At 43.1% G+C, this 12,656-nt stretch overlaps 2 protein-coding genes across 3 annotated transcripts in view; both read right to left on the bottom strand.

Moving 5' to 3' along the window:
- Nucleotides 1-105: 105 nt before the first annotated feature.
- On the bottom strand, nucleotides 106-3,863 carry LOC108891244 (LIM/homeobox protein Lhx9-like). The gene is made up of 6 exons (XM_051069119.1): nucleotides 3,286-3,863; nucleotides 2,873-3,075; nucleotides 2,685-2,793; nucleotides 2,452-2,593; nucleotides 1,676-1,911; nucleotides 106-1,574 (listed from the first exon to the last, which is right to left on the bottom strand). Exons 1-6 carry the CDS (start codon nucleotides 3,574-3,576, stop codon nucleotides 1,182-1,184), a joined length of 1,374 nt encoding a protein of 457 aa, XP_050925076.1. The 5' UTR covers nucleotides 3,577-3,863; the 3' UTR covers nucleotides 106-1,181.
- Nucleotides 3,864-5,468: 1,605 nt separating this feature from the next.
- The window catches only part of LOC108891255 (tenascin), a 47,888-nt gene continuing 40,700 nt past the window's right edge, over nucleotides 5,469-12,656 (bottom strand). For both annotated transcript variants that reach the window (XM_051069121.1, XM_051069123.1), the window contains 11 exons: nucleotides 12,288-12,410; nucleotides 11,130-11,273; nucleotides 10,507-10,626; nucleotides 10,128-10,277; nucleotides 9,747-9,889; nucleotides 9,286-9,418; nucleotides 9,046-9,197; nucleotides 8,861-8,957; nucleotides 7,951-8,106; nucleotides 7,676-7,839; nucleotides 5,469-6,759 (listed from right to left, as the gene is read on the bottom strand). In XM_051069121.1, the coding sequence (XP_050925078.1) occupies nucleotides 6,661-6,759; nucleotides 7,676-7,839; nucleotides 7,951-8,106; nucleotides 8,861-8,957; nucleotides 9,046-9,197; nucleotides 9,286-9,418; nucleotides 9,747-9,889; nucleotides 10,128-10,277; nucleotides 10,507-10,626; nucleotides 11,130-11,273; nucleotides 12,288-12,410 (1,481 nt within the window). In that variant the 3' untranslated portion in view covers nucleotides 5,469-6,660. The remainder of the gene's footprint in view (nucleotides 6,760-7,675; nucleotides 7,840-7,950; nucleotides 8,107-8,860; nucleotides 8,958-9,045; nucleotides 9,198-9,285; nucleotides 9,419-9,746; nucleotides 9,890-10,127; nucleotides 10,278-10,506; nucleotides 10,627-11,129; nucleotides 11,274-12,287; nucleotides 12,411-12,656) is intronic.

Consider the following 12,656-nt stretch of genomic DNA (forward strand, 5'->3'; position numbering starts at 1 on the left):
ATGTCATGAAGGTCGTCTCGCTGGGAAAACACAGACACACCTGAAAGAATGTACGGGTTTTGAGGAAGCATCTTGTTGACAAACTGAACGAGGCTTGTGTCTGATTTAAATTACAGGTGATTGAAAAACAGTTTCACAAAGCCAAAAGTAGAGTCTCCAGATTTTTAGTTTCCAGAGAGGATAAACAGTTTACCAAACCAAAGAGACAAACAGAAGCAGAACATCAGAGGCTGAAAGTAGCAAATGTTTGATTATTAGAATATTTGCTGATTCATTTTCATCTACCTGTAAACCCAGGGAGTTGGAGAATAAGCTGGTGGCTTGTGTTGCACAAAGACAGAACCTGGAGGACGGATGTGGTCAAACAGTTGATGGTTTATTCACCACTCAAGCGTAAAACAGAAACACCTCTATCACACAGGTAACAACCTCTGTTAGAGTTAGAATCCTTCAGATTTACACAAAGTAAATCCCCATTTTTCAGTGTTTTTTCCGTTATAGACATGTAATTATTTCTCTGTGCAGTTGTTACTTTGCTGGATTTAAATTACCTTCACAAGCCTGAGGGATTCTCGATACAGGCTGTAATCCACTGCTACTGTTTGTAATTTGATCTGATTGATATCAGCCTCATTAGTTAGCCGACTGTTTGCTCTCCTACTGCTAACACAACATTTCCTACTGAGGTCTACGGAGGCCCTGAAAGACAAGAGAGATTTTTTTTTCCAGGATCATTTATCTTTTTCTTCCATCAGTGAAAACAGGTGATTTTTTTTGTTTTGTTTGTTTGTTTAAATCCTTCAAGGCAGCACAGAGATTTTAATCAAAATAAAGGAAAATCTGAAAATAATTGAAAAGTGAATTCATTCAGTGGATAAAATGGAATTTAAACCCCATCGTTCTGGGTGACAGAGAAAAAACACCTGGAAGAAAACATGAGTGCTTTCAGTCCTGTCTTAACTGGGCTACCAGTGGTGCAGTTCAGCCTCTAGTGGTGAAACTGAGTATTACACAAACTCACCCACTTGCCTCTCAGGGCTTATGTAGTTATCCCTTCTACTGTTGCTTCACATTAAAGGTGTTCACCTGAAATCTTAAGGATTATAATTTAAACTTTTCTCTAATTTTGAAAAGCTATGTGATTGTCTCTTGAAGTGTTGAGGCAGTGTAAGGTCCCTCACCTAGCAGTAATGTGGTCTAAAGGAACTATCAGGATCAGCTTCTCGCTCTGCTCCTCCTCCTGCCTCCCCAAAGTCCTCGTAGGCCTCCAGAGAGGAGATACCTGGTGCACTCTGGGAATTGTAGTCCAGGAAGAAGGCGGGGTTTTGCAGCTGAGGCTGGCTGATGGCCGGGCTGGGCGGCGTGTTGCTCAGCGGGGCGGTGAGCAGGGACAGCTGCAGGTGGTCGATGGTGCTGGTGGAGAAGGGCTGCGGTTGGTCCTGAGGGGAGCGGGCTGGGGGTGGGGAGGCGGTTGCCACGGTGACGCCTCTCAGGGGAGCAGAGGGCGAGTTGACCTGGGAGTCGTCTGTGCTGAGGGAGCGCCTCAGTTTGGCCCGAGCGTTTTGAAACCACACCTGAGGAAGTGTGTGATGTGTATGTGTGATGCTCCAGCTGTTCAGGATGATTCGACCAATCAGACACATTTTAAATCTGTGACATCACCTGTCTGTCTCACCTGCAGGACTCTCTTGGGCAGGCCGGTCTTGTGAGCGAGGCAGGTCCAGTCTTTACCGTCGGGGTTGTGCTTCTGGGCGAAATAAGACTCCAGCGCTCTGAGCTGCTCGCTGCGGAAACACGTCCTGATTCTCTTGGTCCGCCTGCGGGTCCGTCCGCCTGCCGCCGCCCGGTCATCCAGTCGTGGCTCTGGACTGCTGACAGACTCCTCCCCCTCACCTGACACCTGGTTTTGAGCTGTCCTCACACACACATACAGGCTGATTAATGTTAACTGGCTAAGAGCTTAGAACAAAGAAGGAGGTGGAGACCAAACATGGAGCTAAAAGAGAGGGAACGCTGGAGACAAACACCTCTCCACATGAAGCATCATGTGTCTCTGTAAAAGCTAGATGTGAAATAAGCAGCTGTTTGATAACAACTTCATCTAATCATGCATGATTTTCTCTGTTATCAGCTCCTCTTCCTCCATTTGGCCAAAAGAAAATCAGTCAGTGCAGCTTTAAAGTCCTTCACTGATAAAACAACCTCTTTTGTCTCCTACTGAATAATACTTTTGGGTTTTTATTGCTATAATAATCATCCTGTTTGGGTCATTTTTATGAATATACAGATCGACTGAACTAATCTAAGAAGTGACTTCAACCGTACTGATCCTGTCCTACAGCTGACTAACAACAAAAATCATCATTCAGCTATTTAAAGCTGCATTTTTTATGTGCTGACAGAGAAATTTGCAAACCAGCTGCTGCTATTGTTGATTAAACACAAACACACTCTCACCTTCGGTCAGATGTGGTTTGGGCTGAGGGTCGTGGGACGGTGGGACGCTGCCGTCTCCATGATAATGTGACTGACAGTAGAGGTTCTGGCCCTGCATGCAGTACAGGTTCCCAGGCATCAGTTTGATGTCACACTCCTGCAAAACGTGTTATTATCTGCATTAAATCTGCACTGACACCACCACCGCTGCTCCACCCAGCTCTCATAAAACTAAACTCTGAGCGAACCTGGCAGGAGAAGCAGTGAGGATGGAAGGTCAGCTCACCGGACCTCATGACCAGAGCGGATGCAGGGATTGGCTGGAAGCAGCGAGCGCACTGACCACCACCAAACATCCTGACAACAACAACAACAACAACAAACTGAGTCAGTGTTTAAATGACAGAGACAGAGCTGGGCGGGTGAAGTGTCAGACCTGCAGTAGTCCTGCTGGCAGTAGATGTTTCCGTCCCTCCAGTAAAGCGACGGGTGTGTCTGCAGCTCACACTGACAGTGGCTGCAGCGGAGGCAGGCGCCGTGCCACACCCGGCCCGCAGCCAATAGGAAGAAGCGGTCGCACACCTGCTCACCGCAGCCGGCGCATATCATTGGCTCCTGGATGGACACGGCTGTCGGAGCCTGGGACAGATCGAGACACAGATTTTATTTCAGTAACCTCCTCGTGGTTGTACCCTTCCTTTGTGAGGTCACAATGACCTTTGACCTCTGACCACTAAAATCTGATCAGTTCATTTTTGAATCCTTAAAGGCAGACAGTGAACGCAGCACGACATACTGACAACACTGAAGATGAATACTGCAGCTTTAATAAGCATCTTATCGTCTCACATTGTCTGCAGCAGCGCCTTCCTCCACCCCTGCTGGGCCTCCACCGCCGCCGGCGCCCAGCTCCGACCCCTCCGCCTCGTCACCAAGGTCACTGCCATACAACAGGTCCTCCAGGGCTTGACTGTCTGGTGACATCATGATTGTCCTGAGGAGGCAGAGGGGGTAATTATCAGCCCTCTCTAGAATCACAGGCCTCGTTAGAGAACTAAAAACAGACTCGTTTAACGTCTTTATTAATAAACAACAACAGCAACAAGTGTTGGGGTCAGAGCATCTGCACAAAGGCCACATTCATTCTGTTTGTTCTCCTCTTCTTCCTTCACATTTTATTTGGACACTTTTCACTGACTTTAAAGGTTTGACAGACTCATTTTAGCATCTTTACCTCCGTCTCTTTTAGAACCGACTTTATAACTTCTGACCAGTTTAAGACTCTGGATGTCATCACACCTCTGTTTTTTGTTGCGCCACTTTTTTAACTGACATATTTTATTCTCTATTCTGTTTCACTGTATTTTAAACTGTTAGTTTGCAACCAATTCATCTGTAATTCTGTATTTCACATGCTCCTCTTGTCCTTTGTTTTTTAGTATGAGAACTGATTTGATGTTTTAGGTTTTTATCTGCAGTTTTACTTTTATTCTTTAGTATTCTCTGTACTTCACTTTTTTTTCTCTTTTAGTTTCTTGTCAACACATTTTTTCTACAGTTTACTTTTATATGTTCACATGTTCTTGTGCTTCTTTTGTGTTTTGGTGAGTCAAAGATAACCTCCAACACTGGTGGACAATCAGGCTGTAACTCTATTACATAACTATAACTATAACTAGAGCTGAATGACTGGTTGATCTGCAGCTGCTTTGATAATTAAATAATTAGTTGCTTGAGACATTTTTTAAGCAAGAAAACCAAACAATGACTGATTCCATTGTCTTAAGTTTGAGGATTTTCTGCAGAAGAGACATTTAGAGACATCAGCTTTGTCTTTAAACTACTAATTGAGACAATACTCAGCAGATTGATCAGTAATTAAACTAATCATTTGTTAGGAATATAAAAGAGGAGCTTACCTGTCTCTGTATTAACTCCTTAAACACCACCACACTGCATAAAGTTGTAGTGTTTCTGCGGCTCTGTTACGTCCTGAGTTTCTCTCTGCTCCTCAGCGTCTCCCTGTTTTGACAGATCTGCCTCCACCTGAGCTCCTCTCCCTCCTCCAGGTGTCTCTGCAGCCTCCCGTCCTGTGGTTTTGGGATCAGTTTCGCTCTCCCAGCCGCTGACCTGAGATCTGCCTCCACCTCTCCCTCCACCAATCACCTCCCCAGCATCTGATCTGACAGCAGGAACAGCACCTGCCCCGCCTCGTCGGCTGCCCCCAGGTGACGTCCGGGCACGCACCTGTAAACAGGAGGCCCAGGTGGCTCAGGGATGCAGGTAAGAACTGATATGATTGGCCACCTGGTGAGCAGATGGGTGGGAGGGCGGAGGTGGGGGCTGCACCCTGGGGACCAATTAAAAAAAACAAAGGGTGTTTAAAAAGGACATCTGGGATCTGCAGCGGAGGAAGAAAAGACGAACATCGATCCCCCGGCTGTTTGTCTTCTTCCATGTGACCTTTTCTCCCTGTTTAACTGAAGAAACATGGCTGACAGCACCGCTCACAGACTGGAGGGGATTATTATTATATCTCAGCTTGTGTCCATGATAAGACACAAGGTCCATGAAGCTCATTTACCTTATCTTCCCTTCATTCATTTTTAGTCCGTTTCCCTCACAAATAAGCAGCTTTTTCATTAATTGTTCAGTGTTTGATTTATATACATATAATTCTGTTGTCACCTCATTTCTGACACCAAATCTGTTAGCAGGTCAAATGTGAAGTTCTGTTAAAGTATTTTGTGTGCACTGAAATAAACAATGAGTGATTCAATGTCCTCAGTGTTTCAGAACTTACAGGAGGAGACACAGACCATGTGTTCTGTCTGACAGAGGAAACAGCAGGGGGCGCTGCCGAGCTGTAGAACAGAGATCCACCACAGAATCTCTGCAGGAATCAAACATTCAGATCCTGTGTTTGGTTTGATTTGATCAGAAACTGTAAGTACATTTTCTCTAACAAAGCAGCACCTGTTGTCAGATAGAACAAATAAAAGCCACAGGATGAAATCAGAAATACATCAAGATAAAAACAAAGTTGTTTATTAAACATTCTGGAGACACAAAGTTTCTGCTCCATCAGCAACAAATTACTCTGTATAACAGCGATTCTTTGGCCTCTGGCTCTGCTCGGTCCGATGTCAGATAATGCAGCGTGTAGTGTGTTATTCATTTACATCATCATGAAGACAAATGTGCTGCGAACATCAGCTTCATTTACAGGGTTAAAAAGAGGCCGAAGCTCACAGACTCATTCATAGGTTTTAACAGAGGAAACAGACAAACAGACGAATGAAGACATGAGGCAAACACATGTCGGCGTTTGATGATCGGCTGAACAGAATCACACCTACAGGATTTTACATTTTCTGCTGTGCATCAAATTCTTCACACGTCCACATAATGGTGATAAAAAAAAAACACATTTCTGGATTTTTAAAACTCTGATTCAAATATTTTTGAGTTTCAAATTAGAACAACCACATCCACCCAGTTTGACTATAAATGTGTTTGCCTGATGTTGTTGTCTGTTTTGACTCAGATGAAGACGAACCTGTGGCTCTTTGGTGCTGTTGACGGCCGCTGTGTTCACGTCATGTGGTCTGGTGGGCAGATATGGGAAAGACTGTGCTGTTAATGACTTGTTCACATCATCTCTGAGTGATCACAGAGGGGGTCTGAGCATTTATAATAAAACACCACATCTATTAAACGAGGGTGAGGCGTCCATATTTGTTTTAGGACGTTCCAAGTTGGATATATTGGATGGATGTTGACGTGAAAACTGTTTACAAGTGGGAAACTAATAATTCCGACATGACATGAACGCAGCATTAATCCCTTTTTAACCCCTGGAAGTTTGCTGTCCTCGAGTTGAAGTTAAACTGCGTTAGGTTGGGGAAGTTTCAGATATTTGAGGAAATGTTTTTAGCATAAATTGGGTGAACTGGCCCTTTAAATATAGAGAAAGTATCTTTAAAGAGCAAAAGATAAAAATGAAGAAACTGTACAATCAACAGTAATATACTGATAACTGACCTCTATACACATGAAAAAATACGTCTTCATCTCTTCTCAGGTGAGAGCGAGGCTCTCTGTTAGAATGAGTGTGTGTGTGTGTTAATGTGCTCACATGTGTGTGTGTTTGCACATGTATAGACACACTGCTGTCCATGCATGTGTTTAGCAGTTCATTATTCATCTCTCTCTCTCTCTCTCTCAGTCGCTGGCTCGAGGACTGAAGGATGCTGGTCTCATCTTCATCTCAGTGAACGGGATGGAGAAGTCCTTTCCTTTCCAGGTGGTCCAGATCACACCCTGAGAGAGAGAGAGAGAGAGAGAGAGAGAGAGAGAGAGAGAGAGAGAGAGAGAGAGAGAGAGAGAGAGAGAGATCCTTACATTAAAAGTCTTTGAGGAGAGAGATGGATGACTGGAGTCCATCTATCGACGCCAGGTTTTTAGTCTGCATTTAGTTTTAATTATTTATCTATTTATCTGCTGAATGTGAAACTATTGATTCCTACAGAGACAGAGTTTTTTATTTAAGAGTAAGTTTAACCAGAAACATCTCTATATATCACTACCAGACTCCATTGAAAAAAACTGGAATTTTACAGAGCAGCACACAGGAGCTGGTGAAACACCACTGCCTCCATCTGTTTGTTTGCTTGTTTTTATTGTGTGGTACTTTTACTTCAGAAAGTTTCTGAATCCTTCTTCCACCACACAATAACTCAAACACACTAACAGATGGAGGCAGTGGTATTCCAGCAGCTCCTGTGTTCTGTGAGTTAAAACCCTGTTTTTATGAATGGAGTCTGGTAGAGATATATAGAGATGTTTCTGGTTAAACTAACAGGATCTTCCTCTTTAATAAAAAGCTCTGTCTCTGTAGGAATCCTATCATAATACTGTCAGACACTGAGAAGAACAATCTGAGTCTTTCAGTGACAAAAACAAGAACTTTAGTGGACGTACTTTAATGTGGACAAATGTCCATTGGGTTATATTACAGCAGCTGTTCACAGTGGCTGGTTACAATCAATCCTGCACTGATTTCAAAGATTTTAGTCCCTATTATTCATTTACACCACAAAACATGGGAAAATTAGGATAAAAAAATACCAGAGTTATTAATTTAATTTAATTTAAGCCTCTTTTTAGCCGTGTACTACCTGGGACAACATGGTAAAAAAACTGCAGCTGCAGATGTGAGTTTGTAATCAGAGGTTACCTGGTGTTTGACGTCGATGCCGTAGAGGCCGTTGAGGTTCGCCTCGTGGCAGTTTTTGTACCACCAGCCTCCCCGGTATGACATGGCACAGCGGGTGATGAACGGAGCTGGGTCCCGGTCTTTGGTGGAGAAGATCCGGTCGTTGTGGTAAGTGAGAGAGTCGCCTGAAACACAGAGGAGACACATAATAAAGTCCCAGCAGGATATTTTACACTAATTTCCTCCATGTTGTTGCTGTTATCAGCAGGTTTTCAGATGATGCTGGTTCCTCTCACCTGCAGTGCCGTTGAATCCGCCCACAGTCAGTTTGTAGTTCCTCTTGGCCACCTCAAACGTCGAGTACTTGGCGTATGCTGACTCAGCTCCGTCTCGAAGGTCGACACGCAGACTCATCTTGGTCATTGCTGTCAGGTTGTGGAGGTTATTGAGGCCTGAAGGAGCAGGAGTTCAATCACATCAGTCTCAGATGGCTTTGTGTTTAACTGTGTTTAATTTTACTTTATTATGCCTTGGTGCTGGTGACATGTTTTTGGGTTGTCCGTCCGTCCATCCCATCACTGTGAACAACGTATCTCAGGAACACCTTAAGGGAATTTCTTCAAATTTGGTACAAAAGTTTACTTGGTCTCAAGGATGAACTCACTAGACTTTGGTGGTCAAAGATCAAAGGTCAAGGCCACTATACCTGCATGAAACATGTTGTTGGCCATAACTCTAAGAATTCACAAACTAATTAACTGCAGCTGGACTGTGGCAATCCTAGTGTTAATATAACTTAATTCAGTCTGTATTTATTGGGTTTAACTTTCCTTTACTCTATGAAAAGAAATTAAAAACACACCAAAATATAAATTCCAGATTCTGTTACAGCACCAAAAAGTGCTTATCAGTGCTCTCTAGTGGACAAACTATGTACCAATGACACCATTTCCAAATGACCTGTACTGTAATTTCTCATATACAGAGATACTGAAATATCTGCTAAGGCTAATATCAGCCTGGATGATTCACTGGTCTATATCACTATGTCTGTTCTGTTGGCACATTGGCTTCTCCTGGAAAATAAACCAGGTCAAATTCATGCATTTAAAACACTGCTATTGACTTAAATTTGACCCCCATTTTTTGCTATAAACCTGCAGTAATTGATCACTTTTACTGTGAAGTGACTGTATTCTCTCTCACCGAGCCAAAACTCCCCATTCAGGTCTCCGAATCCTTTGGCGTAATCCTTCCAGCCTCGGAAGAAATCCACCGAGCCGTCCTTCCTCCTCTGGAACACCTGCAGGAGAGGACCAGGTTATACCAGGAATATAAATCCGAGGCTGAGAGTTTTCACTGTGAGATCAGGACTGAGGATGTTACCGTACCGTCCAGCCTCCTCCATCCGTCTCCATGTCACAGTAAACCATCAGCGGCGTCCCCTGTTTCCCCTGAGGGAAAATCTCCACCTCGCCCGATGTTGTGATGCCGTTCAGCAGCTCCTGAGAGCAGTCGGTGGGGAAGGGGAACCTCAGGGTGCCTGAGGAAGAAGGAGGAAGGAAGAAGAACATGAGAAGCGCGGCAGAGAGTTTAACCCTTTATTAATTAGATAATAAAAAGACTTGTACCGGTGGTGAACTCTGTGGAGATGGCGGTGGTGTATCGGCCTCCAGCCTCCGCCTGTAGCTGCACCCTGTACTTAGATCCAGGGTGAAGTCTGGTCAGGTTGTACTCTGTCACTGAGGCATCCACTATCACTTCCTGTTGAGGAAAAACCAGGAGTTTAAGTAGAGGAAAGGAACAGACTACTTATTACAGACTGCTTTATGAATTTGTAAATCTTTTTTTCCATTATTTTTTAACAATATTTGTGAGTGGAGGGAATAGAGACAATTCAACTCAAATAAGCCTTAAAATTAGCATAAAATTATAAAGGTCTTTCTTGGAAACATACAAGTAATATTACCGTACTTAAAAATAACATGTTGCAGGTAACATCTTCTCAAACAATTAGAAAATAAAGAACTGTTTTTATCTTAACTGTCAAGTTGCTAAAGTTTTTTTCCCTGATCCTAAACAAAAATCTCACCTTCATTTTGTGACCCTCAGTCTGATAGGTCAGCCTGTATCTCCCAGCAGGCTTTGAGGGTGGTTTCCATGACAACAAGGCAGTGCGAGGGGTCACGTTCTTGGCCTGGAGGTCTCCTGGCCCGTCCCCATCGCTCCCAGAGCCTGAAGAGTCATTTTAATTTCAGTTTTCACCTGAGTCTTAGTAAGTTTCTGCTTTACGATTAATTGCTGTTAAAATGTTCTTACTTCCGGTTCCTGTGGTTCAACTACAGCCCAACATGTACAGATCGAGACTTAGACTAAGTTTCCACTAAACTGGTAAAAACAAAACCTCCTCCTCCAAGTTTAGCACTGCTTTAAAATCATGGTATCACCACTGTGTGTGGGTGTGTGTGCTGACCACTGGTGGTAGTAAAGCTGGTGGTGGTTGGTGAGCTCTCCAGGCCGCCCAGCTGGCTGGTTATGGTGACGGTGTAGGTGGTGGATCCTTCCAGATCGCTCAGCTGCTGCTCCGCTGCGTTTCCAGACACCGTGATCCTCAACTCTGAACCTGAACAAACACAATCCACTGGTCAACAGGCGTTGGGATGGGGTGGAAACTGGTTTAATGATACAAACATTTGTGCTCCCCAAAAAGTGCTATATAAGCCCAATTTAACTCCTTTACACCTGACTGTCATTCAGTTTATAAAACAGTCAAAGTGCAGCTGGAACACATGAGCAAGTCAGTAGAAAGAAACATGTTTTAACAACAGATACGCAACTGCACCAACACTTACCTGTACCCGAGCCATAAACGATGGCGTACTTATCGATGGCGGCCAACGCTGGACGCCACAATAACAAGGCCTTGGTGTCGGTGACATTTACAGCCCGGAGGTCTGTAGGTGGGTCAGGGACTGAGGGAGTAACAGACATTATGATATTTATATTAATTTCAATTTATTTGTGTCAAAAATGGAAAAAAAACAGAACACACAAAAACAGCTAAGTGCCGACTGTACAATGCTGGAAAAGAAAGAAGAAAAAAAAAAGGATTTCACTTTGAGAAACTTTGTCAACAATTACACCATCAGCGATGGGAATCATCTGAATAAAGAAAGACAGTTTTGAAACAACACAGAGCACTGAAACAAATCCAGGATGAGACTCCTCTGAGAAAACCAGGAAAAATGCACTGATTCTTTCCAGATCCAGCACCTGCTACAGACATTATGAGAGCTGTGATTTCTGAGTCTTTATGCAGAGAAACATAAGGAAACATGCAGATTAAGATTTTAGCTTTTCAACTTATTCAACTGTCTTCAATTTAGTTTTATATAAAAAAAAGAAAATGGGTCACTTAAGCAGCTGCTCCTTTTACCCACAGAGTGAATAATATGAATATTTTATTTGTACTCACGTGTCATAACAGAGTCTTTGATGGGATCGCTCTCGTCCAGTCCGAGGATGGAGATGACGCTGACCTCATAAGAAGAACCAGGGGAGAGTTTTGATAGGTCGAGGATGGAGTCCTCAGAGTCCAGGGACACCGACACCGGCTCTCCTAAGCACAGAAGATCCAGTATCAGTGATTTACTGGTTTGTTCAGGTTCTTGCAGTGGTAAAGTTGTTTTGGTAGAACTACAGTAGATGTTTACCATTATCTTTATTAATCTAAAGCACAAACTGAGTTAGCTTTACATCTCAAAACAAAAGCTAAACCTCTGAATTATAGGTACTGATTTCAGGCTGCAAACAGCCTCACCAAACTCCACCAAAAGCAGATGTTAAACTCCTACATAAAACTAGTGATTGGACATCAAGTTACTATCAGTTGTTTCTTTAATTTCTTGGATCAGTTTGTCAACTTTTTGATTAGAAACAGGGGACAACGATGTCACCACATCTGCCATGAGTACAACATGGATTCCTCAACGTCTACCCTCCAGCAATAAGGTAGGACAGCCTGTATGCAGCCTGAGAGGCAAAAAGACACAATCTCCTTAAGCTCGTTGCTTTGATTCAACTCAGATGGGTGAACTAACATCTCTCAATGTTCAAAAAGATTTTAGTCTGAAAATCAGCCTGAAAAAATACATGAGATGAACAAAAATAGGATTTGGGAAAGTGATGGGGGGATTCACCCTCATCCCCAGTGGCAATTACGCCCTTGGCTGCTCCAGTTAGCAGCACAGTTAGTATTGGACCACTGTAGTTGGACGACCTCTTGTGGATCATTAATCCATTAGTCGTACATGAGAGCCAGATTTGAGCTGCTATAGGAACATGAACCTCGGCCTGTCTAGAGTAAATTTCTCCTAAACAGCAACAAGCAAATTATCTTTCAAGAGGTAAACGTTATTTCAAACAACCACCACTGCTCTAGATAAGTTCACATGGGATTTTGATGGTACATTACCAAATAATAACTCTAAAAGGAACCAAACCATAAGTTAAAACTGGCCATAAAGACACTGATAATTATTGATTACTTTTATGCCATCTAGTGAATCCAGGAAGCAGCTTTTAATAGAAAAATAAAATAAAAATGAAAGAAAACATGAACTCAGTTTCTCACCATCCTCAGCGTGGGTGTAGGTGACTTTGAAACCACTGACAGGACTCTTGGGTTTGGTCCAGGCCACCGTCAGGGAGTTTTCTGTCACCTTACTGAAGACTATGTTGGTTGGAGGCTCTGGTCCTGGACGGTATGAAGAACACAAGAGGTGAATGAAAGCAAGGAAGGAAGGGGAGGAAGTGAATCAGAGGAGGATGTAAAAGAAAAGGAGAAAACATGAAGAAGCAGCTGAGAAAACAGAAATAAGAAGACATAAGTAAAAATAGTGACAAAGTAGATGAGAAGAATAACATTGGGTTTTTCTGAAAATACATTTAAGTAGACAGTGTGTAAATTATTATTTATTCATCCATACGTTTGCTATTAGTG

The sequence above is a fragment of the Lates calcarifer genome, linkage group LG3, assembly GCF_001640805.2.
Source record: "Lates calcarifer isolate ASB-BC8 linkage group LG3, TLL_Latcal_v3, whole genome shotgun sequence".
Classification (NCBI taxonomy): domain Eukaryota; kingdom Metazoa; phylum Chordata; class Actinopteri; family Centropomidae; genus Lates; species Lates calcarifer.